The 25,987-nt window shown below is 40.3% G+C and overlaps 1 protein-coding gene across 1 annotated transcript in view; it reads right to left on the reverse strand.

The window, feature by feature from the left end:
- The window catches only part of dnah12 (dynein, axonemal, heavy chain 12), a 357,153-nt gene that overhangs the window by 25,941 nt on the left and 305,225 nt on the right, over positions 1-25,987 (reverse strand). The window contains exons 59-63 of the mRNA XM_041191445.1: positions 21,868-22,040; positions 19,025-19,165; positions 11,536-11,694; positions 4,212-4,356; positions 1,985-2,135 (exon numbers count right to left, since the gene is read on the reverse strand). Coding sequence (XP_041047379.1) covers positions 1,985-2,135; positions 4,212-4,356; positions 11,536-11,694; positions 19,025-19,165; positions 21,868-22,040 — 769 coding nt within the window. The remainder of the gene's footprint in view (positions 1-1,984; positions 2,136-4,211; positions 4,357-11,535; positions 11,695-19,024; positions 19,166-21,867; positions 22,041-25,987) is intronic.

Raw genomic sequence — 25,987 nt, forward strand, 5'->3', positions numbered from 1 at the left:
ATCTTCATAAATGAAGTTTCTCATCCCTGGAATCATTCTCATAAATCTTTTCTGAACTCTCTCCAATGCCTTCACATCCTTCCTAAAATACGATGCCCAGAACTGTAGGCAGTACTCCAGTTGAGATTTAACTAGGTCTTATGCAAGTCAACATAACCTCCTTGCCCTTGTAACTTTGAAATTAATGAAAAAAATTGTAATTCTTTGCACAAAAGTGGATCTTTCATGTATCTGAACATATACTACTTAAAAAGGAAAGAGCATGTGTTGTTGTTTCCAGTGCCCAAGTCGATGCTAGGTGATCTGTCTGATTTCATTCCTTTTTGACTTTGTAGCAGTTTGGTACAACTGAGTGACTTGCTAGGCTGTTTGTGTGTGTCTGGAGTCACATGTAGGCCAACAATGGTTTCATGGACAACTTTTAATTCCAGATTTACTAATTAATTGAATTTAAATTCCATAGTGGGATTTGAACCCATGTCCCCAGAACATTAGCCTGGGCCCCTGGATTACTAGTCTCGTGACATTACCACTATGCCACCACCTCCCATCTAAAGTTCTCATTAAAGCTGTAAAAATTAACTGTCATATAACTGACATTTATGTCTAGGGGCACCTGTGAAGACAGAAACAGAGTTAATAGTTCACTTCTGTGACCTTTTATCAGAAAGACTTAATAAATGGTCACCGACCTGAAATATTAGGCTGGATTTTACAGGAGCACTGTGGTCCCGGCTAAAAAGTTGTTGGGGAGCCCACGCACGGGAAGAACAGTTGTCCTGCTGTCATTTAACAGCCAATTGGCTGTTAATAGGCTAGAGATGCGATTTCTGCCCCTCAGGGACAGGAAGTCCTGCCTTAGAGAGTTGCCAGCCAATTGAATGGCCAGCAGAATGGTCCCAGAAGCGCCAGGCAGGAGCGGTGGCCACTGTTGGGACTACAGACAGTACCCAATGGAGATCATCACTGCAGCAGAACACCAAGTTAAGCGTGGGCAATTTCGCTGGGGTCTGGCTGGCCCCAGCAGGGGATGTGGGGGATTGGGTTTGAGAGGCCTGGTTGGCGGCTGGGGGAGGTGGAGGGGGCGGTGAAGGTAAACGGGAAAATGTGATCTTGAGGGGAGTGCCTCCAATGGGCACAGGGGGCCTGCAAAGGAGGACCCCCATCCTTTGCCCAAAACCAGCCTGCACAGCTAAAGATGTCGAGCTTCTTGCTTGGCATACGCCTCCGCCTGTTGTGGGTAAAATAATGATGGGGAGGGATAAGGCCCTTAAGTGGCCATTAATTAGCTACTTTAGGGCCTCAATAGGCCCAAGGGTGGGTGGGCTGCTCAACGCCTTCCCACCTGCTCCCGAAGAAATTTTACAGGGGCGGGTGGGTAGGCTGTGGGAAGACTGTGTACTAAATTTTACAAGCCCTTCTGCCTTCAAACCTACTGGTGGGGGAGCATAGCATCCAGCCCATTACCTCTGCTTCTCTCTCCACAGCTGCTGCCAGACCTGAGCATTTCCAGCATTTTCTGCTTTTATTTCAGATTTCCAACATCTGCAGTATTTTTCTGCATTTGTGTCTGGGGCTTTGGTGCAAGATTTGAAAAGTTATGACGGAACAAGAAAAATATAGTAGTACAAGTTCCTGGGAAAGTAATGGAAATATCTTATTTATAGCTTATATATAGTTCTGTTGAAGGGCCATGAGGACTCGAAACGTCAACTGTGCTCTTCTCTGCCAATGCTGCCAGACCTGCTGAGTTTTTCCAGGTATTTCTGCTTCTGTTTTTGTTCTTATTTATAGCTGTTTGGATGTGGATTGAATTAAGAAACCAATTTCATTCCCTACATTATTTGGTCTTTTTTTCTCATTATATGACGGCAATATACTAATTCTTTAAAGCTGAACAAATGCAGAAGGATAATTTTCTCTCTGTTAAAATTTACTAGAAATGACTGATTTGAGAGAGACAGTAAAGATCAGGCCCACTCACTTGCCATTGGATCAGCTCCTGGCGAAAGTATAAACAAAAGTGGTATTGTAGCATTGGAATCTGCATAACTCTTTGCTAAATCAAATGGAGGCGGTTCCACAAACCTCTTCCCCAGTTTTTCAACAACAAAATTTGCCACAGCTGGGATGATCTGAAAGACAGAATGATACTTTTAGAAAGATGCCCTCATGATGTTATTCGCACTCTCTCAATTGTTAAAATTTGTTTATTTCACAGATATCCAGATGCACATATGTAACTTTTTTAGTAGATAATTACATAAACAAAAGAACAGCAAGATAAACCCAGTTTCCCGTATTTATTGGAAAATTTGGTTATTGAAAATAACTGTTGCCTCTCCCCAAATAAGAAGGTTATGCAATATGAAGTTAAAACAACTTGATCATCGCAAGTCAAATAAGTCTGCACTTGGCAATCCAAAAAAGGATAAAATGAAATGTAGTGCATTATTCCACCAACCCTCTTCCAAATAGACATCAAATTAGTACTGTTTGGTCTTAAGTCTTGCAAACAATGTTTCATTTTTTATCTGAAGAAACACTACCAGAGAAATGTAGTTTTGTAATTTTGTCAGGTGGTTCTGGTTAATTGTAAACATTAATAATTCAGGAAAACATACAAGGAAGATATTAAAACAGCAAGAAGCTAAAAATGATGAAGTATTTCAAACTTAATTTCAAGTATACAGAAATTAGAATAGATATTCAATTGAGCAGGCTGCTCAGACAAATCAAAAGTTCTCCATTTTCCAGTGGCTACAAAGAATTTAATTACAGATCATCTTCTGGTAGCTGCGAGACATTTGAAATATTGGACTGCTTTATTCCTGCCTCTCCATCTTATTCAGGCAGATTTTAGGAGATGTAGAAGAATGACAACTTAAAAAGAGAATTCATCTAATATAATTGCTTGATGGGAAATATTTACAGGACTATGGGGAAAGGGCATGGGTGTTGGACTAATGGGATAGATCTTTCAAAGAGCCAGCACAAGCTAAGTGACCTCCTTCTGTGTTGTATTATTCTCTGGTTCTGTGTTCGGAAACCTTAATGACATGTGACTGCACAACAGACAAAGTGTTATAAAGTTGATGGGAGAAGGAAACCAGAGAAAAAGCAAAGTGTACATCTCAAAGTACAAGGCTAAAATTGAATCCAACCATTTTCATATACTTTGGACCCACATTTGTGCTAGGTGGAAATAAGATTACCAGGAGTAGAGTTCATTTAGGAGTGTAGATTTAGCAAATCATTTTGCAGATTAGGTAGTTTAGATCATTTATCTCATTGAGTTTCTGCAAGCAGTCAGCTTGCTTAAAATTACCTTGTTTGAATGTAATATAACATTCTCCATATAGCCTTCCACGAAAAGTGTGTTAGCCTGTCTCAGTTAGTGTGGGGTTTAAGCTGGATACCCAGTTTTCTAATCAACTGGATTTATAATCACAGTTGGAACTCCAGTGAAGCATTGAACAAATACTGCATTGTCAGTGGCAATATCCTTCTGACAAGTTGTTAAACTGAAGAGTCATTTATCTTTTTCCATAGTTTCTGTGGTGATTATGGTCCTGAACTAGCAACCAAGAAATAATGATAGTGAAATTTGACTTTGCTAGGGGCACAAAATGGGTGGGAATGTATCAGCATTGGTGGCATGAATGGAAAAAAAATTAGACAGCATGAACAAATGACAGCCAATTCACCATCAGCTGACTTGCATCTCCACTGAAGTTGGATTTCACCCTGTGTGCAAATTTCACCATTGCAAGTTGAGAAATTGAATTCAATAAATTTGATCAGCGGAATTAGCAATAAATGCTGATTTGCCAGCCCACATCCAAAGAAAAATAGGAAAATGTGTATTCAAGATGTCATATCACTAAATAGAGAAAGATGTTGCAGTATCCAATCAAAATTCCTCACCCGATACTGCAAAAAACAGTTTATGTAATTATTCATTCTGGTGCAAAATGAATGCCACTATTCATTGCACCTCAAAGAAATTAATTATTTTGAAATGTTTTGATGAGTGCAGATGCTATAAATGATAGTTCAGGTTGCAAAGTACAGGACAGTGGGACACAGCAAGAATAAATTTTTTAAAGAATGAATGTTTTGCTTGCTTACTCGAGTTTGTTCAAGTCGTATCAAAGCCTTCTGAGTGCATTCTATTACTGGAAAATGTGTATTTGTCTCTTTTTTTTTACCTTATCCGGTCTAAGTGCCCGCAGGACAATCATCTTCTGAAGTTCATTGATTTTGTGATCCCATGGATTTGGTAAAGGAACAACATGTGGGTCTTTACTTTCATAGATCTTGTGCCATTCTCCACTAGACTTAGAGAAATGATCCCTAATTAAAAAAAAGGGGAAATTGTTAGTTTCAGTTTTCCATTTTGCTATTTTTAAAATGCTATTGCTTTCTATGAAACAAGAATAGAAATTTGCAAAGCTGATAGTTTTTGCATTATTTGAACTTAACTGTTTTATGAAATCAAAACCCAACCTAATGAACACCTATAACTCTTAACATCTGTTCCACAATGAAGTAAAAATGTGCAAATATGCAGAATATTTTAGTCAAAAGTTTGACAAGTTCAAAATATTAAGTTACACAATTTTATTTTAATGGCAAATGGAGATATTAGGCAAGTTAAATTTTTTAATGGAAATGAACAGACCAAGGGAATTTTCTCTGCCTGTTAACTTCATGTTCTTACTGGTGCTTTAAAAAGATGTCATAGGCCACATTCATTTTTAATCCATGCTCTTTATTTAGGTATTAATTAGTGCATATTACCATTATCCTTATAATCCAATGGTGAGCCTGCATTTAATAAGTGCTTAGCATGTTTAAGGTGGCATGAAAACCAAGAAAAAGGAAAAAGTAGTAGTGTCTGGACTACTCCGTGTGAAGGTCATGCTGCTATGGCTGCAAGAAAGTACAGAAAAGTATGATTTATAGGTAGTGAAAACTAGAAATTGATGGATATCATACTAAAGATCACCAAAATCTCTCCAGTGCTCTCAGCTTCAACATCACAAATGCTTATTGGAAGCATGTGTGACAGCACAGAGCAAACATTGTTGCAAACACATTATGCACCCCTCCAAGCACCATGAAAGTAACTGTAGATTGAAGAGGAGTCAAAAATAAATAAGATTTTCCCAGTATTTTGTGTTGTGCCTGGTTGCTAAGCCTTGACTTAGACAGTCATTACAGCTTTTTGTACCTGACAAGTCAAAGCAAAATGTAATGTAGCAATGCTACAGTTTATAAAGGACAAATCCTACAGTATGAATATTTTAAAATGGTGAATTGAGTAAGCTAAGATACACATTTACAACATTTTTAGGGTTCTATTTTCTATATAGGACCAAAATTGGACTCCATGGAAAAAACAGTTGAATATAAATCATAATCAAATTGTACAAAATCATAATCACACTGTACAGTGTTTCATCAGACTACAAAAGCTTTGAATCAAGTGTTTTGACAATGTAGTTCAACATTTTGTTGCTAATATAAAAGCAAAATATCACAGATCTTGGAAATCTGAAATACAAACATAAAATCTGAAGAATACTCAGTACGTGACTCCGCAATCAGAATTGACGATAGATCCATTGCCCCAAAATGTTAACTCTGTTGCTGTATCCACAGATGCTGCCTGATCTGCTCAGTATTTCCAGCATTTTCTGTCACAAAATCACAGAATGGTTACAGCATAGAAAGAAACCATTCGGCCTGTTGTTTCTGTTCTTGCTCTCTGAAGGAGCAATTTACCTTGTGCTACTCCTCGGCCTTCTCCCCGTAAACCTAGACATTTTTCCTTTTCAAAGAATAATCCAATTTCCTTGTAAATGCCTTATTTGAACCTGCCTCCACCATACTCGCAGGTAGTGCATTCTAGATCCCAACCACTTGCTGCGTGAAAAAGCTTTTCCTTGTGTCTCCATTGCTTTTTTACTATTTACTTTTAATCTGCACCATCTTGTTCTCAATCCTTCCACCAATGGGAACAATTTTCCCTATCTACTCTGTCCAGACCCATCATGATTTTGTATACCCCCATCAAATCTCCTCTCAAACTTCTCTTCTCCAAGGAAAACAGTCCCAACTTTTCCAGTCCATCGGTGTAACTGCAATTCCTCACCCCTGGAACCATTTTCATGAATCTTCTCTGTGCTCTCTCTAATACCTTCACATTTTTCCTAAAGTGTGGCACCCAGAACTGTACACAATATTCAGTTGAGGCGAAACCAGGTTCTATATAAGTTTAACACAAGTTCCTTCCTCTTGTATTCTATACCCCTATTAATAAAGCTGAGGATGCTGTACACTTTATTAACCACGCTCTCAACCTGTCCTGCCACCTTCAATAACTTATGCACATATACACACAGGCCCCTCTACACCTGTATCCCCTTTAGAATTGCACCCTTTATTTTATTTTCTCTCCACATTCTTCCTACCAAAATGATTCACTTCACATTTCTTAGCATTAAATTTAATCTGTCACTTGTCCGCCCATTCCATCAACCTGCCCTTGCCTTTTTAAAGGTCTACACTGTCCTCTTCACAGTTCACCATGTTTCCTAGTTTGATATCATATGTAAATTTTTAAATTGTGCCCTGTACACTAAGGTCTAGGTCATTAATATATATCAGGAAGTGCAAGTATTCTAACTCTGACCCCTGGGGAACTCCACTACAAACATTGCTCTAGTCCGAAAAACATCCATTAATTACAAATCTGCTTCATGTCACTCAGCCAGTTTCGTATCCATTCACTGCTGTCCCATGAGTTATAACTTTGCCCACAAGTTTGTTGTGCGGCACTTTATCGAATGCCTTTTCGAAGTCCATGTACACCACATCAGCAGCATTCTCTCATCAAATCTCTGTTAACTCATCAAAAACCTCCAGCAGGTTAGTTAAACATGATTTGTCCTTAATAAATCCAAGCTGACTTTCCTTAATTAACTCACATTCTCCCAAATAACTACTAATTATTGTTTCTAGAAGCTTCCCCACCAATGAGGTTAAACTGACTGGCTTGTAGTTGCTGGGCTTTGTTTAACATTTTGTTGGTTTTGTTGATTACAGCTCTGCATTGGTTAGATATTCCTATCATCAAGTCTACTAATCCTTAAGTTCCATTTCCACTTCATCCTGAGTTATTCCTGTTGGTTATGACTGGCAATGGAAAGATTGCTGAGACAAAGGTATGTCTGACTATAACAGGTTTATTGGATAAACATAACTATATACAGATATACTTGACTAGATGTTACTCAATCTAAGTCATGAGCATTCCCCCTCTTGACTCTTCATCATGTGTCTCTTACATCGTGTGGGCAGTACTGTTTCTCCAATGCCACATGTTAACCCTTTCAACCCTGAACACCTTAATACTCCATTGCCCCCTATATTTTAGATTTCTATTTATATACTACCCCATCTCCCCCCAAGTCTCTGACTTCATAGATTCAATCTGTCTGGAGGTTTCACAACTTTCCCTGATTGTGTTCTTGTCAGACTTGAAAGATCAGTACAAAAACAGAAAATGCTGGAAAAACTCAGTAGGTCTAACAGCATCTGTGGCGAGAAAAACAGGGTTAATGTTCTGAGTCTGTATGACTCTTTTTCAGAACCCTGTTCACTGATTTCCTCCTTCTGCAGAATCGTGTTTAAATGGCCAATTTTTTCCCCTGATTGCTGACTCGCGGCCACCGTGTGTAATGGTGCTGACCTCTAACCTGGACTGCGGCGCGTATCAAAATCGGTGCTCACTAAAAATGGAATTTCCCATGCTGCTTGTTTATTGTGCCATTAAATTGAAAATTTTGACCCTTTTGCAAGGGTTGCTCACCCTTCCTTAATCATTGCTAGGTTCTCTGACTCTGCTGCTGGATTAGGATTTTTCACGGACTACCATGTGCTATGGTGCAGCCCTTACTAAGCTAAACAGTTGATTTTTCTGCTCATCTCTGCCTCCACATCTTCTGTGGAGCTTTGTGGGAGAATTTTAACTGCCTTATGGAAGTCTTTGGTTTTGGTACCTTTTTTCAGGTGACTTGTGAACTTCATTTAAAGTTGAATTTCAGAGATCTTGGGGCCCTGCAGAACTGCCACCATGTTGCATGTTGGTTGTGACTGGCTAAGGAACGATTGCTGAGACAAAGGTATGTCTGAACTGTTATGACCGGGGTGGGAGAGGTGTGCAGTTTCTCTGACCCCACTACTCAACAGGTCACACCATAAGTATAAATGTTTAATTCGATCATGAAAATGGCTAAATGTTTACTTTTGCTATTGTTAAAACCACAATAAAAGTGACTTTAATGAGGCTTCTTCCAATAAACGTAAAATTATTGATTTATGATGAAACAAAACTTCTTTTTGAAAAGCAAGTTGCAAAAACTGGTTAACATACAATTTGCAATCCAGAAGTGTAACTATATACCCCTTTAAATCCCAATACACATACGCACACACAGGACAAAACAAGTAGGATCTCTGCAGAGGTTGACATAGGGAAAAGCACCTGTTTCCAGTGGGAACACTTTATGAAAAGGATAAAGTTCAAAGAGTTTTGATGCTGTTGATATGGTGGTCTGGCATGCAAAGATGACTCACTGGTCAAATTAGTAGTCTGGAAATGCTTTGGTGAATCACTGTCATTGGAAATGCTCTCTAGCCACAGCTCCTCAGGTTCCCAAATACTGTCTTAGGGAAGTCTTCGGTTTTGGTACTTTTTTTCAGGTGACTTGTGAACTTCTTTTAAAGTTCAATTTCCAACATCCAAATGAGCCACACAGAAGAGGATTTTATGGCTGAAGGTGGACATACAAACTGAACTCCAAGCAAGACAGGGAAGAGAAAGCTAAGCAACATTCCTTCTCAATTTGCTCCCAAACCACACTCTGAATTTAAAACACAAGTTCCAAAACAGAAACCCCTCTCACAGTCAGGTAATTTCCAGTAAATGATAGGGTTTTCCAGCATCTATCTGAAAGTAGTGATTTTTTTCTCCAACAATTACAGTTCAAGTAAACACATAGCTCTTATCTCCCCAGGTGTCTTGCTGGTCATTTAGCTGAAATCATGTGATTTATTAGGAAAAAACAGCCTGCTCACAGTCCACAGTAAACTTATAACCCTTTAAAAAAAACCCAGGTCAGCTCTCAAAAAAGCGTCCTGATATTCCAATGTCCTTCCAATTAAAAAAAAGCACATGATTCTTGGAGATATGAATTCCTAACAGAACTATGACAGGTTTATTGGATAAATATAATAATATACAAATATACTTGACTAATTGTTACTCAGTCGAAGCAATGAGCATTTTCCCTCTCAATTCTGTCATGTGTCTCTTACATCATCATGTGGATGGTACTGTTTCTCCAGTCCCACACATTAACCCTTTCAACCCTGGACACGATAATACTACAATGCCAACACCACTGATGAAGGAACATTGTTGCTTATTTTTCCATCCTATGTGCAGTACTTTACACTTGTCATCATTTCAGAAACAAAGAGGACAATAAGAAAGTGTGTAAAAGCCATACAAGATATTGAAGCTGAACATGCAGAAGACTAGGAAAATTAAAGGGAGGAAGAAAGAAAGAATGAGGAAGGAGACAAAGACAGATTCAGTTACAGGAAGAGAAAAAACACAGATGTTACTATTGTCCATGAACAATACCATAGGAAATCAACTAATTTGACAAAGCTTTTAAATGTAATTTATTTTCATGATCTGGTCATGGATTCTCAATGGGGAGTCCATAGATCTTAAGGTTTCAATGCATCGGCCAAAAATAAGAAAGATTGACATTATAATAGAACAATCAGAATCAAAATCAATCTGAGTGAAAAAATCACTGGTCAAGACAGGTCTTGTTACAATTACTATGTGACTTATTTGCATTAAACTAACTCATTAATGCAGATATTGTATTGCATATCAAATGTTGTAACTTCATTAGTGAATTATGAGAGAGTATTACAATCTCCATAAAGACCGGTACATTTTAAAACAAAATTCGAACTTTTACTTAATAGCTGAAAGGATGACATAACAAGATTTCACATCTTAAGACTTTTTACTGTAACAAAAGACTAAAAGCACAATTGCCATCTTTGTAGGCAAATTATACTTTGAACATAAATTTAAACATTAGCAAAAAAACACATTTCACAGGTACATTGTACACTGTCCTTGCAGCAGGCATTCAATTCTCCCAGAATCAGTCCAAAGTGATTCTTGGCTTCCCAGGATTTACTTCTATGCTCTTCCTTTCTCAGTCTGATAACTTACCTCAGAAATGACCTTCACAGTGAGTTTTCTTCCCCTGGAGATTGCCAGTTTTCCAGCTTTGCCTCAAATAGTCATGAATTTGGTCTTTCAATTAGAGCGTGAGGTCCCACCTACAGTGAACCATTGAGACTTTTGGCTTTCAGTTGCTCTCTCTCTCTTCCCTGGATCCTGGCAGACTAACCTTGTCTGAGAGTTTTCAGGGCTATTTTAGAAACCATTCCCCCCTCAAAGACAATCTCCAGGGCAATATGAATCACATGGGCTTTGTATCTACACAGAAGGACCAATTAGCTATCCTTGAGACCCAATCTTTCTTATATCTTGGAAGTAAATGGACAGTTTAAAGCACAACAATTTGCAACCCAATATTGTCAATATGTTTCTGGTACTTTGGAGACTCAGTATATCCACTGTTAGCAAACAGGCTGTTGTCATTGTCTCCAAATGTAAACAACTTGCAGCTTTTCCCAGTAAAACAATCTAGGATTAGAAGTTTTCCCCTGTCTAGAGGCAAAAGAGGAAGACAAAGTAAATGTTCAGGTCTAAAACAACCCAGGCCTTCCTTTAATCTTTAACAGTCCCAGCACCCTGTCTATTGTCAGGCAGAATTCAGCACAGGTCACATGCCCCCTTCAATTTGTCCTAAATGAAAGTCATAATCCCAAAATATAATAATCTTATAAATCTTATAATTGTAACAAATGGAAAAGTTGCTACTGTGTTGCTGTATGCTGTACCATTGGGAATTGAATTATGTCCAGTACCATATTTATATAGGATATGCAACTTAGTAAAAAATGCCTTCATAAGGTATGAAGAATTTTCAAATTGGAAAGAACATTATTGAAATGTCATTCACCGTGCAAAGAAAAGGGCAAATCTCAGCACTAAAAGGGAAAAGACTGGGTGACAACAGTCAAGTTGTAAGTGAAACAAAAATTAATAAATATATATGTTTAATTGTATAGCTTTTATACAGAAAAAAACTTATGTTAAGTTATTTTTATAACACTGGAGGGGGAAATTAAGAACCCTGATTTACATGATAAATTATTCCAGTTTTGATTTCTTTTCTGAGTTTCCTGTTGTGTAATTATTCCCTGGTACCCTAATCCTGAATATAATACGATCCTTTAAGACCATTGAGACTGAACCACAACTACCCTGTAACAGTGACTAGACTGGCAAAAATGAACTATTACCTCAGCCCTTGTAAGCTTGATAGATCACTTGCACGACAGATTTCATCCCAGCTCTTGTCTTGGAGCCAGGATGGATCAGGGTTTCGTATTTTGTTATGGAGTCCTACTCCCCCTGTCAGCAGGAACATAAATTCGTGATAATTGATATCGTGTCTTGCCCTGGGTGAAATGAAGGTGGAAAATAAATTATTAATTTATGCAAACTTATTACAAAACCAAAGGTTGTATGAATGTTTAAAGACCTTACAGTGGACAAAATTTCCTTATCTGAATCCAATACGTTAAGGATAGAACAGTGAATATTATCTAAAATGGCACATACTTTATATACTTGAGTAATGGTCAATCTTGTGTAAAAGTTGACTTCTGGCCAAAAAATCATTAATTTTCCATTTACGTCATGTATAAATCAACCCCTGACTTTTAGCCAAAAAATCCTAACTCTTTTTACTTACCGCCCACTCACCGCTGAATTCAAACTCACCCTGGTGCAAACCTACTTGATAGAATCTTAGAATAGCACACCATTGAAGGTCCTCATGCCTGCTCATGTCAATAGGTGATGTCAAGGCTACCACCTCCCTGCTGTGCACTGCGTTCCTGCCAGTCCTGCCCTCTAATATGGCAACAAGGTATCAAGAAGGAATGGTAGATACACAGCCAAGTTCAAACTTAAAGTCGTGAGATTGCAGAGAAGACAAATAATTGTGCAGCAGCTAGAGAATTAAAAGTATCGGAGAAGAATGCTAGAGTTTGGAGGAAGCTCTACGCAGCTTATGCAGACGCCTAAGAATAAATGTGCAAATGGAGGAAAGCCTTGTACGTGTTGAAAGTTGGAAGATGAAGTTGCAAAATACATCAATGAAAATCGCCAGAATGGAATCTCAGTTTCCCGAGGATCTGTCCAAATCTTTGCCTTGAAACAAGCAAGAAAATTGGGCATTGTAGATTTCAAAGCTAGCCTTGGATATTGTACCAAGTTTATGAAGAGAAACAATCTTGTCTTGCAACAGTAGTCCAAGATTTCACACCATATCCCAGCAGAGCATGACGACAGACTTATTGGATTTCAGCAGTTTATAATCAAACATCGACAAAAGAATGGATACAGATTGGCCTGTATTGGGAACATGGATGAGATTCCCATGAATATTGACATGCCAGCCAGTCAAACGATGAGCAAAGTTAGAGAGAAAACTGTGTTAGTGAAGACAACTGGCCATGAAAAGAGTAGATTCACAGTTGTACTTTTGTGTTTGTTCAATGGGACAAAGCTTAAGCCAATGGTGATATTCAAGAGAAACCCACCCCCCCCGCACGCAAAACAGCAATTCCTAAAAGGAGTAGTCATTCATGTTTACATTAAATATGGATGGGTGAAGGTGGCTTGAAAATATGGTTGAGGGAAGTTTGGAGTTTCCAACCAGGAGGATTACATAAAGAAAAAAGTCTTTTCATCTGGGACATGGTCAGATCACATCTTGTCGATAATATTGTTGCTAAAGTTAGATCACAAAACAGTGATGTTGCAGTGATTCATCGTGGTCTAACCAGCCTTATTCAACCATTGGAGTCTCTCTAAACAAGCCCTTCAAGGATAGCATGAGAAAAAAAGTGGAGTGACTGGATGATTGGAGGAGGAGAGAAGACTGTAAGACATAGGAGCAGAAATTATGTCATTTGGCCCATCGAGTCTGCTCCGCCATTCAATCATGGCTGTAAAGTTTTTCTCAACACCATTCTCTCACCTTCTCCCCGTAACCTTTGATCCCTTTACCAATCAAGAACCTATCTATCTCGGTCTTAGATACACTCAATGACCTGGCCTCCACAGCCCTCTGTGGCCAACGAATTCCATAGATTCACCACTCTCTGGTTAAAGAAGTTTCTCCTCATCTCTGTTCTAAAAGGTCTTCCCTTTACTCTGAGGCTGTGCCTTTGGGTCCTAGCCTCTCCTGCTAATGGAAACATCTTCCCCACATCCACCCGATCCAGGCCTTTCAGTATTCTGTAAGTTTCAATCAGATCCCCCCCTCATCCTTCTAAACTCCATCGAATATAGATCCAGAGTCCTCAAACGTTCCTCATATGTTAAGCCTTTCATTCCTGGGATCGTTCTCATGAACCTCCTCTGGACCCTCTCCAGTGCCAGCACATCCTTCCTGAGATACGGGGCCCAAAATTGCTCACAATATTCTAAATGTGGTCTGACCAGAACCTGATAAAGACTCAGCAGCACATCCCTGCTTTTATATTCTAATCCTCTAGAAATAAATGCCAACATTGCATTTGCCTTCCTAACTACCGACTCAACTTGCAAGTTAACCTTAAGAGAATCCTGGACTAGGTCTCCCAAGTCCCTTTGCATTCCAGATTTCTGAATTCTCTCCCCATTTAGAAAATAGTCTATGCCTCTATTCTTCCTCCAAAGTGCATGACCTCACACTTCCCCACGTTGTATTCCATCTGCCACTTCTTTGCCCATTCTCCTAACCTGTCCAAATCCTTCTGCAGCCTCCCTGCCTCCTCAATACTACCTGTCCCTCCACCTATCCTTATATCATCTGCAAACTTAGCCAGGATGCCCTCAGTTCCTTCATCTAGATCATTAATGTATAAAGTGAAAAGTTGTGGTCCCAACACTGACCCCTGCGGAACTCCAATAGTCAATGGCCGCCATCCTGAGAAGGACCCCCTTATCCCCACACTCTGCCTCCTGCCAGGCAGCCAATCTTCTATCTATGCTAGTACCTTGCCTCTAACACCATGGGCTCTTATCTTACTGAGCAGCCTCCTGTGCGGCATCTTGTCAAAGGCCTTCTGGAAGTCTAAGTAGATAACATCCATTGGTTCTCCTTTGTCTAACCTACTTGTTACCTCCTCAAAGAATTCTAACAGATTTGTCAGGCATGACCTCCCCTTGATGACATTCAACAAGGGAGGCAGCACACAGGCTCCGATGTTAGCAATCCTGTATAAATGGGTTGTAGAGGCATAAGATGAAACCAGAATGAGATTATTGTCAAATCATTCAAGAAACGTGGGATATCAAATAAACTTGATGGCACAGAATGTGATCATTTGTGGAATGATATGGCCGATGACGATGTGATTGCTGATAAGGATGATTATTATGGTCCAGTTAGGGACCAGTAACTTGTTTAAAGTGGACGAAGTTTAAAATTCCAGGTACTTATTAAGAGAATAAAGCTACAAGATCTCATGGTTTTAAACAAACAAAATAAACTTTGAATAAAATAAAACAATCTACAATATGTATCTTATACGCTAACATTCAGAATTAATATGAGCTATGAACTAACATGAACTAACAGGAAAACTATGGTCGAACACACCACACTGGACATTAAATGTCAGATGTGACCAAGGCAAATCCCATGGATTTCTCATCAAACCATCCAGATGTTAGTGACCATGGTGAGTTGCTAAATCTCATTAAAACTCTGTCTCCTTCACAAGGGATTTTAACTCCTCACTTTAGAAGATCTAGCCTCTGAATTCCCTCAAAAGCCGCTCCGACTTGGACTGCCTCAATGATTGCTCACCTCCCAATAGTTCAGTATCTGCTCCCGAAACACGGGATTCCATGGAATTCACAAAGCTGCTCTCCCATCTCTAATTACCGGCATGCTTCCAATTCTTGTGCTGAGCACTAACTTAACTGAACTGGCATGGCCCCTGCATTTCTCTGAACTCCAGTCTCCTAGCTATGCCAAGTATAAATGGCTTCAAGGGCTTCCCTGAGCCCTAACTGCCTCCAGCACAAAGCCAATGACTTTCTGACACCTTCTCAGCTCCCTAGGACTTCTTCTGAGCCCGAACAACCTGGAGCCTGCTAACAGCTCCTACAGCTTCTCTGTAAGCTGAAAACCACATGAATTCCAAACTGCAACCAACCCCCCTCCCAGAAAAAACACATAAATTGAAACCAGAGAACCTTCTTAAGTTCCACCCATCTCTAGAACATGTAGCCTTGTCTAGCTCTAACTCTCAAAACAAAACATGTCTCTGGACTGCACTTCTTTGCAAGCAGTGTAGACATCCCGTCTCCAGATATCCAACTAAGTAAGCCCACCTGCTTTTTTATGACCCCCCCTCTTCTATTCTGACCCTTGTAAACAAACATGGGCAACAGGAGAGGCGGTGGCATTGTGGTATTATCAGTGGATTAGTATTCCAGGATAATGCTCTAGGGACCAGGGTTCAAATCCCACCATGGGATTAATCCAATAAAAATCTAGAATTAAAAGTCTAATGATGATGACAAAACCATTGATGATTGTCACAAAAACCCATCTGGTTCACTAATGCCCTTTAGGGAAGGAAATCTGCCACCTTTACCTGTTCTGGTCTACATGTGACTCCATACCCACAGCAATGTGGTTGATTCTTAAAATGCCAAGGGCAATAAATGCTGGCCAAGCCAACGATGCCCACATCTCATGAACGAATATAAAAAATCTTCTGAATCGCCATTTTCTTTTCGGTGTTCGAGCAATCTTTGAAGTATTTTAGTTACCTTACCTTCACAACAACAATCTCAACCAGAACTAAGCATTACCACTAAATATTAACATGAACCATGTTGATGATCCATCTGACGATGCCATTCAAGAAGCAGATTGCGAGACATTATTTCATTCTGAAGATGAGGAGAAGGGTGATTTTTATGGATTTTAATACACATTCAGCGCATGCTTTGCTGCTAATTAGTATTTTTTCTTTACTGTGAAGAAACTGAGTGAAATTGTATAAATTTGTATCTATGTCTTTTGTTTTTGATGAATTTGATAAATTTGATGTATTTAATGTACAGGAATTAATGTCTGTCTCCATGGAGGTTGCTATTTATTTATAAAAGAATTGAATAAAAATGCTTTTGGCTCCTTTTGCACTACTTTTGGGGGCGGGGTTGGCAGTAACAGTCTCCAACCTGGCAACTCTTCAATAGTGAGACGATGGGAGAGGGTGGATTCCAAGCTCTCCAATCGTGTAAAAGATGACTCTCTGCTTTTTGGCTAAAAACTTAATCTTAGAAACTCGACTATCGTGCATATATGGTAGATACCATATCAGGCTGCAGCTTACTTTCTAATGAATTCCAGTTCATAATGAAGAACACTGGAGGTCAATATGGATTTTGGAAGCCAGGATCACTCTTCACTGATACAGCTTGGTGTGGTTCAATTCAGCAAAACATTACATCTTTATGTTTTATCCTTTATAACATTCTTTTATTTTCTTTATAATAGAAACAGCCTGAGACCAGTTGGATACTCCATCTTCACAGATTAACAGATTGCTATCCTGGTGCCAATCAGAGACAGATTAGACAGCACCCGTTACACTGGCTTTGAGACCATGAGTGCTGGGATGCAGGCAAGGATTTCAGGAACTGTTAGCCATCATTAAAGCTGTCAGTTGACTGATCAGCAAGGGTACATTTCAGGGTCCATTAGAATTGTGACAACTGAAGTATGAAACTGCCCTTTCATTGGACAGTACTACATGCATGGCATCCGGCCTTCTCTCTCAGTGTACCATGCATCTGGTAGACAGGAGGCAATACCAGCTGCTCAGCATAGGTGCAAAGGTGCATTGAGCAGCAGCTTCCTCCAATACCCAAGTTTCCAAGGGAAGAGGGCCACATCAGTCCCCTGAATCTTTTGTAACATAGGAGCAGCCAACCAACATTCACAAAACCAACCCTTGGGCTGCACCAAAAAGGAATAAAATAGTAGAAATTAGGGCATATTAAATAACCCAGTAAAAGCATGTTGTAGGAAAAAATAGGATTACTTGTGCTCATTTTGAGTTACTTGTATTAGAACAGAATGTATACTTATTTCATACTTCGCTAATTACACGGATTATAGTCAAACAAGAAAGGGTGTTCCGAAGAAGAGTCATGTGAGCTTGAAATGCTAACTCTATTTCTCTCTCCACAAATGCTGCCAGACCTGCTGAGTTTTTCCGGCATTTTCTGTTTTTATTTTAGATTTCCAGCATCCTCAGTGTTTTGCTTTTATTTACATAAGGATGCACTTCCATTGTGCTTGGGTTTTCATTCCCATTTGCCAAACTAGTCTGATGTGGTCTGATGTGATGTGATTATATGATATAGGATGGATACTAATTGAGGCATAAGGAGTAATGAGCCTGAGAAGGTTACATATTACATGTTTAATTCTGAGACACCTTGCAACCATCACTGAGAGCACCTTTCCACTCCCACACTGTTACATCTGCTTTGCTCCAAGGATCCATTCTTGGATCCCTCCTACTTCTCAACTACATGGTGCCCCTCAGCAATATCATCTGAAAGTACCGCAGTCAGTTTCCACAGGTACACTGACGACAATGAGCTCTACCATAACATCTCCTCTTTTGACCCTTCCACTCCAGTACTGGATGAGCAGAAATTTCTTCCAACTAATATTGGGTAAACTGAAGCCATTTTTGGTGCCATAAAATCCTTTCACTAGTTGTTGACACCGTCCTTCTCCCTGGCAACTGATGCTGAGGCTGAACAAGGCTTTGTGCAACAGGGATGAGCTTTCAACGACATAGTTGCAACTTCATGAAGACCATCTATTTTCACCTTTATAACAACACTGGATTCCGTGCCTGCCACGCTCATCCATGCCTTTGTTACCTCCAGATTTCACTATTCCAATGTGCTCCTGCCAGCCTCCCACATTTTACCCTCTGCTGGCCATGCCCTAATTCACACCAAATTCCATTCACCCATAACCCCTGTGCTCACTGACTTACACTGGCTCCTGGTTATGCAACACCTTGACTTTAAAATTTTCATCCCAGTCTTCAAATGGCTCCATGACCTTGCCCCTATCTCCATTACCCCCTCCATCTTTAAAACCTTCTGAGATTTTTGCGCTCCTCCAAATCCTCTGAATTAATTTAATCACTCCACCACTGGCGGTTGTGCCTTCAGCTGCCTGGGCCTTAAGCTCTGGAATTCCCTCCCCAAACCTCTCCAATTCTCCCACTATCTTTCCTCCTTTAAGATGCTTTTTAAAACCTATCTCTTTGACCAAGTTTTTGGTCATTTGCCCTAATATTGCATATGAGGACTTCTTCCTCGTCCACCCACATTTAGAACTTCTTTCAAACAACTATTTATCCTGAAGTACAATAACCACAAGAGTATTAGGATCCACCAAACCTTAAGATTATTTCCAGTTCTGGATGTAAGCAGAGAAATCACAGCTGTTTGTCTAAGCTACTCATTGATTCTAACTGAAATGCAATGTGGAACTTTTTTTTAAAACATTTTTCTACGAAACCATGTTATATTTAAATTGTAAACAGCCACATAAACATATGCATTATAGGTCATTACATAATTACATGGGTAACAATTTTTTTTATTGTAGTCAATAAAATACATTTGTTCAAAATTACTAACAGTAATTTGAGAGAGGATTTTGTGAAAGCTGTTACTTACAAGAGTAGATTGCAGCACAACAGGAAGGAAAAGAGCAACTTGTCCTTCTCAAATAGAGATCGGCAAACATTGGAGTACAGGTTGTACGTGAAGTGATCATTCAGATAACGAAGCCGCTTCTCCAAGATTTTCGATTTATTACTAGTGAGGAAAACATAAGACTGCAGTTTGTTAAATCTGTTATTAAATTAAATTCTACTTTATGGATGTCCAAATGTTTTGATTTAATAGCACACTTAGCTCATGGAATGGATAATGGCAATTTTCTTATAACAATAATGATACAAAAGGAACAAATTTTTAGAATACCTTAATTTGGATCAAAACACTTCCAATTGCTAGAAAAATTATTTTTTTTTTAAAAAAAGAGCATTTTCCTTTACCTAATGCCTTTCACCTTTATCATGCACTGGTCAGAAGAATTTATCAGTAATTTATCTTAATTTGCTTCTTTTTGGCAATACACAGGTTATTTCACTTTTGGAATATTCAGTACTGTTAATATATAGTGTTGCATTATCATAATAAAGTAAAAAGACAGAAAAAGTTTGAATCCCAGAGGGGTTATACCTCAAATTTATAACTTGTCTTTTCTCTTTATAGATGCTAACTAGAACATTTTTGTTTCAGATCTCCAGGACTTGCAATACGTTTCTTTTCCTTTGCAGTTTTATACTTTACCTACCGATCTTTTAAAGATAATTTCTAAGGTTTCCACATCCTGAAACTAAATTGAAGTACTGTTCTTCTCCCACTTAATGTGCTGGCCTTGATGCGTGTGACACTATCTGCCAATTATTCTGATGTGCTTTCCCTCCTGAATTGCTGACTGTGTTCTGATTTCACTCCTCCTTTGGTATCCCTTCCCATGCACTATCCCGATCTGATTTGCCTGTGACTTTGGAATTGGGGAGGCTCCAGGGACCTTTAAAATTCATGGCTGGACCAGTATCTGGAAGTCCTGCCCAGTTCCGCAAATCCCATTTTTAGGATAGGGGGAAAAGAGGTGGGGCTGAAGCACATGGTTGCAAATTATGAATTGGCTAGGCCATTTAAATTCAATGTGGATCTGATTTTCATTCCCATAATGGCAGTGTATATTCCACAACTTTATGCTGGCGATGTAAATGCTCATAAAGGGCTGATAAGGTATGCAAAACTGTCAAACTGTCAAGATATTTAACTCCCCTGCCCTTTGAATTTTGAAAAGAACTCTCAGCCTGTGTCTGAGAGTGTGAAAAAAATCGGTTCTAGCAATTTCAATAGATGTTTGTTGACATAATCCTAAGGGTGATCATCATAGCATAACTATTGCTGGATTGCTTCCACAGCCTGTCATTATCACACTGGGGGACTGTTAAGTTCATAGTTTGATTGACAGCTCCAAGAGGTTATTAAAGGAGTAGCTGTCTTTAATGTGGGTTATGAATACAAATGTTTGTTTTTTTAGAGGATTGGAGGGGATTTAAATGTATTTAATGGGCTTTCATGACTGAGGGTGTTTTTTTTAGAGTGAAGTCTGTAATAGCTACTTGCACCTATGGTTTATTTCATCTCAGTATGGCTTCTCATGTCTGCTCATGGTGGATACTAAGAGGGTTGGCATGAGGGTATAAAGGCAAAGAGTGGTGCATGGAGGGTCATGGGTTGGCACTAAGTTGGCATAGGGGCAATAAGGAGCCATCATGGGGATGGTAAGGCTCATGAGCTGGCATGAATTGGCACTGTTGGTATAGGGGCTATAAGAGGACATGGGGATGAGTGGTGGAGCATATGCTGGCATGAAACATATGAGGGACTAGTGGGGATGAGTGGATGGCCATGGGGTGGCATGGAGGATTTGGGGGGCCAATGGGGCTGGGTGGAGGTGCATGGGTTGGCATGAGTTGGCCTGGATGGGGCATGGTGAGTGAGTGGGGGCATCGGGTGAGGGTGGGGGTGTGGGTTGAGGATTAGAGGGCCTAATATTTAACAACACAACTGGCATGATGCCCAAGAGAACTGGGACAGGCATTTTAACCAGACCACCTTGGCACTTGGCAGCCCTGTGGCCACCTCCGATCTGCGTCAGGGGATGGCAGGCCCAACTCTATCCCACATCCTACCCTCAGAGCAAAACATTGCACCATTCGGGGTACTTTTTCCCCTCCGAGGTGGATGTGCCAAGCCAGGAAATTTGCCGACTCCAGCTACCCACCTCTAAGATGAAAATTCCAGCCCTATGTAGCACATGTAAAATCTTGGAGAGTTTTGGTAACATGTCTTACTTGGATGACTACACAATTGGTAGACTACAAACTACCATCATTTCCTATCCTATATGTACATAGGACATAGCCACAACTACTTGAAGATGTACGACAACATTAGATTATCTACGTATTGCATATATTCATATAGATGTACAATCAGACAGTTAGGTGAACTTGAACCGCAGTATCTATTACCTATCTCTCATCTATTTTAAAACAGGTTTAGGGAATAGACACAGGCTCTTAGAGCCAATGATCTAACTATATTCATGTCAAACATCATCACACAACAGTTAAAAAGCTCAACACTACCCAGGACAAAGCAGTCCACTTGATCATTACACTTGCCCGCTGGATGCAATATTAATTTATCCAACTCTATTGTTTGCAAGATTCTAAAACATTTATTACTCTTGAGATATCCCTGTTTCCTTCCAACCCAACCCCTTCCCTGCCCTCTCCTCTATCATCTATGCCTAGGCTGTGCATCACTTGTGGTCAGGAGAGTGGGCTCCCAACCCTTCAAATAATTGTGATCCTTTTAAACATAGTTAAAATGATAGAATTTTCCTACAGTTCCGATATTCCTACCTGTCATGGATAGAATGGACATACAGCATGACAAACCAACTCAGTGAGTACTGGTACATTGGGTCAATGTTGGCCAGGTCTGCAATGCTGAAGAAAAGGATAGCAGAATGCTTAGCAATTGGCCTGTATCCTTCTCGAGATTCTGCAATCTTCAGTTCAGTCCTCTCAGCAATCTGAAACAGATAATAAATAATAAATATGAAGTGAACAAAGGATATAGAGCAGCTGGTAGTATCTGTACCAGTAGATACCATTCATGCCTTCTTGTGGGACAAAAGTGCACACTTAATGATGAGTAACAGCAGAATTAGTTGACAATCTGACTGTAAAAGATACCCTGAATTTGATATTAGATTTAAAGGGAAAAGCAAGATTCAGAAAATCAAGATTTTAAATTTAAGTAAGTCAAACTTCAAACAGATGAGAAATAAATAGGCCACAGTCAACTGCGCTGAGCTGTTATAAAAGCAAAATACTGCAGATGCTGGGAATCTGAAACAAAAACAGAAAATGTTGGAAAAACTCAGCAGGTCTGACAGCATCTGTGGAGAGAGGAAAACAAAGTTAACATTTCAAGTCCTTACAACCCTTCTTCAGAGCTGAAGAGAAATGGAAATGTGATGAAATTTATACTGTTTAAGGGGGATGGGGCAGTTGGAGCTGGATAGAAGGCCAGCGATAGGTGGGGACAAAGGGGGGATTGACGAAGATGTCATGAACTAAAGGACAAAGGGATTGTTAAAGGTGGTGGTTAGTGCTAAAAATGGTGCTAATAGTGGTGTAAAGGTAAGAAAGCAGAATAAGGATAGCAATGTGTGAAAAAAAAATATGGAACAAGTGGCAGATGGCCCTGTAGGGGATGGGGTGGGGGGAGGGGGCGGTGGTGGGGATAAAAGGATAGAAAATGGGATAAAAAAGGGGATAAAACTACAGATAAATGAATAAAAATAAAAATAAAATGTGGATAAAAAATAAAAACGAATGTAGGAGAGAAAAAGGGGTTGAGGATGGAGGACAGAGTTCATGGTCTGAAGTTGTTGAACTCAATGTTAAGTCCAGGACCCTGTAAGGTGCCAAACTGAAGATGAGGCGCTGTTCCTCCAGCTTGCTTTGGGTTTCACTGGAACATTGCAGCAGGCCAAGGACGGATATGTGGGCATGAGAGCAGGATGGTGTGTTGAAATGGCAAACAACAGGAAGGTCTGGGTCATGCTTGCAGACAGACTGTAGGTGTTCCACAAAGCGGTCACCCAGTCTGTGTTTGGTCTCCCTGATGTAGAGGACACTGCATTGGGAACAGCGGATGCTGTAGACCAAATTGAAGGAGGTACAAGTGAAGCACTGCTTCACCTGAAAGGAGTCTTTGGGCCCTTGGACGGTGAGGGCAGAGGAGATAAAGGGGCAGGTGTTGCACCTTCTGCTATTGCATGGGAAGGTACCATGTGAAGGGGATGAGATGTTTGGGGTGATGGAGGAGTGGACCAGGGTGTCCCAGAGGGAACGCTCCCTATGGAATGCTGACATGGGGTGTGAGGGGAAGATGTGTTTGGTGGTGGCATCATGATGGAGTTGGCGGAAAAGGGGGAGGATGATTCTTTGAATGCGGAGGCTGGTGGGGTGAAAAATGAGGACGAGGGGGACCCTATTGTTCTGGGAGGGAGGGGAAGGTGTGAGGGCAAGGGCGCAGGAGATGGGTCAGTCATGGCTGAGTGCCCTGTCAACCACAGTGGCGGGGGGGGGGGGGGGAGAACCTCAGTTAAGGAAGAAGGAAGCGCCGTTTTGGAAAGTGGCATCATCAGAACAGATGCGATGGAGGCAAAGGAACTGAGGGAATGGGATGGGGTCCTTACAGGAAGCAGGGTGTGAGGAGCTGTGGTCGAGGTAGCTGTGGGAGTTGGTGGGCTTGTAATGAACATTGGTGGACAGTCTATCACCAGAAATGGAGACAGACAGGTCAAGGAAGGGAAGGGAAATGTTGGAGAGGACCATGTGAAGGTGATAGAGGGGTGGGAATTGGAAGCAAAATTGATAAAAAATTTCCAGGTCCAGACAAGAGCATGAAGTGGCACCAAACAGTCATCGATGTACCGATAAATGAATACATGTTTTGGGCTCAGCTGTTAATGGGAAAGCTTACAGGCAAACAGTGGGAAGTATTCAAAGAAATATTTGGTATGATACAAAATTATTGAATACCCCCAAAAAGGCAGGTTGTGCAACTATAATCAATAAACAAGGTAGAAGGCAGTATTAAGTTAAAATAAAGGGTTTACACAATTGCAAGGAAAAATGGGAATCCAGCAGACTGGGAGAGCTATAAAAACAACAAAGTGATACAAATAAAATATCAGGTGCAACAAGGTAACTCTTTTGAGTACAAACACATTTCCATCTGTTTCAGATGAAGTTACATTGTTTCATAGTTTGCCATTGTGAGATTTGAACTCTTGATCTTGGGGTTACAAACCCAGTACCATAACCACTTGGCTATTTAGTCCAAGCTGCTAAACCTCAACGGGGCCGACTGTCGAGACAGGGAGCCCGCGACAATGGCAGGGGGCCAAAGCCAGGAATCTCTTGACGACACGGACAACTAGACCCAAACCTCCTTTTTATATATATATATTTATCAGGAGGTGGCAGTGCCGGCGCATTCGTGACTCGGTGACCATACCGGCCGGGACTGTGTCTCGAGACAGAGCGGACGGGCGAGCCAGCCTACCCCCCGACAGGGAGGCCAGTGCCGGGTCAAATACCTATAAGAGAGCTAATAAAATGTTTACAAATATATTAAGAAAAAAAATGTGGGCCCATTCCCAAAGAATGTTGACCTATTAAAGATAGATGCAGGTGAGACAATATTGAATAATAAGGAAATGGTTGACTAGATAAATAAATATTTGTATCCAAATGCACAATAGAGGAAGAGAACAAAATATCAATGGTACAAGGAATTCAAGATTTGATAAAGGCCAGTGGGGATGGGAAGAGGGCTGGTGCCGTAGTCACTGCGGGTGCTTGTGAGCACTTCCAGTGAGCTCCCTGAAAGCAGACAGCTGCCTCAGAGCTGCAGACCTCCACAGAATAAATGAAACAACAAAAATGCTACAAAATATGCCCATGCTGCACAATCAAGCACCTGAAAGCATACCTCATAAAAAAAAGTCCCTAGATATCTTTCTATTTTATTTCCCCACGAAGATTTCAACCCGCCCTGGACTGAGGTTTGAGCAAAAATGTAAAGGCCACCTGGCCAATTGGCCCGTCCACCAACTGTAAAAATACACGGGCCATGAAAAATTGCTTTCAGTTACCTCCTTAATGGGTTTAATTACGTGCTTAATTGTCAGTGGGCGTGCTTCCGACTGCCATGCGCACCTTCCGAGCGAGATATCTCGCGAATGCGCCATGACGTCAAGACCCTCGTCTGACATCATCTGGCACTATTTTGTGGCCGGACAGGTCGGGCACACACCCGCCCACGTGACATCAAATTCTGGCCCTGGTGTTTTTCACACTAGAGTTTTAAATAAACAGAAGGGAAAATTGCAAATGTGTTAGTCATAATTTTCCAAAGTTCTTGAGATTTGGAAATTGTGCCCTGGATGGGAAAAATCAAAAACGTTACAATTACTTAAGACACGAGGTTGGGAGAATCCAGAAAACTATAGACCTAACTGTTTAGTATCAGTTGCGGGGAAGTTACTAGAATCTATCATAGGTATTAAATGAGTGATCATTTAAACAAACATGAGCTAATTGAGGGAGTCAACACGAATTTGTTAAGAGTGGGTCATGCTTGACTATAGGAGCTAAACTTTTGGGGAATTCACTGACAAATCGGACAGGGAGTGTCTATGGGTGCTGCTTTAAGGACTTCCATAGATATTTTCCAGAAAGTTCTGCATAAGAGGCTATCAGCAAAATTTAAGAGTGCGTGAAACAGGAGGTAACCCTAGGTAATGCACTGATAAGTGGTTGGGATGTAAGGGACAGAGAGCAGTGATAATTGGAATGTGACAAGTGCTGTTCCCCAGTGACCTGTCCTGGGGTCTGTCTTTCACCGTATATCTCAATGACATGGACGAAGGAATACAAGATATATGTCCAAGTTTTGTGA

Source organism: Carcharodon carcharias, chromosome 7 (genome assembly GCF_017639515.1).
Source record: "Carcharodon carcharias isolate sCarCar2 chromosome 7, sCarCar2.pri, whole genome shotgun sequence".
NCBI classification, from domain to species: Eukaryota; Metazoa; Chordata; class Chondrichthyes; order Lamniformes; family Lamnidae; genus Carcharodon; species Carcharodon carcharias.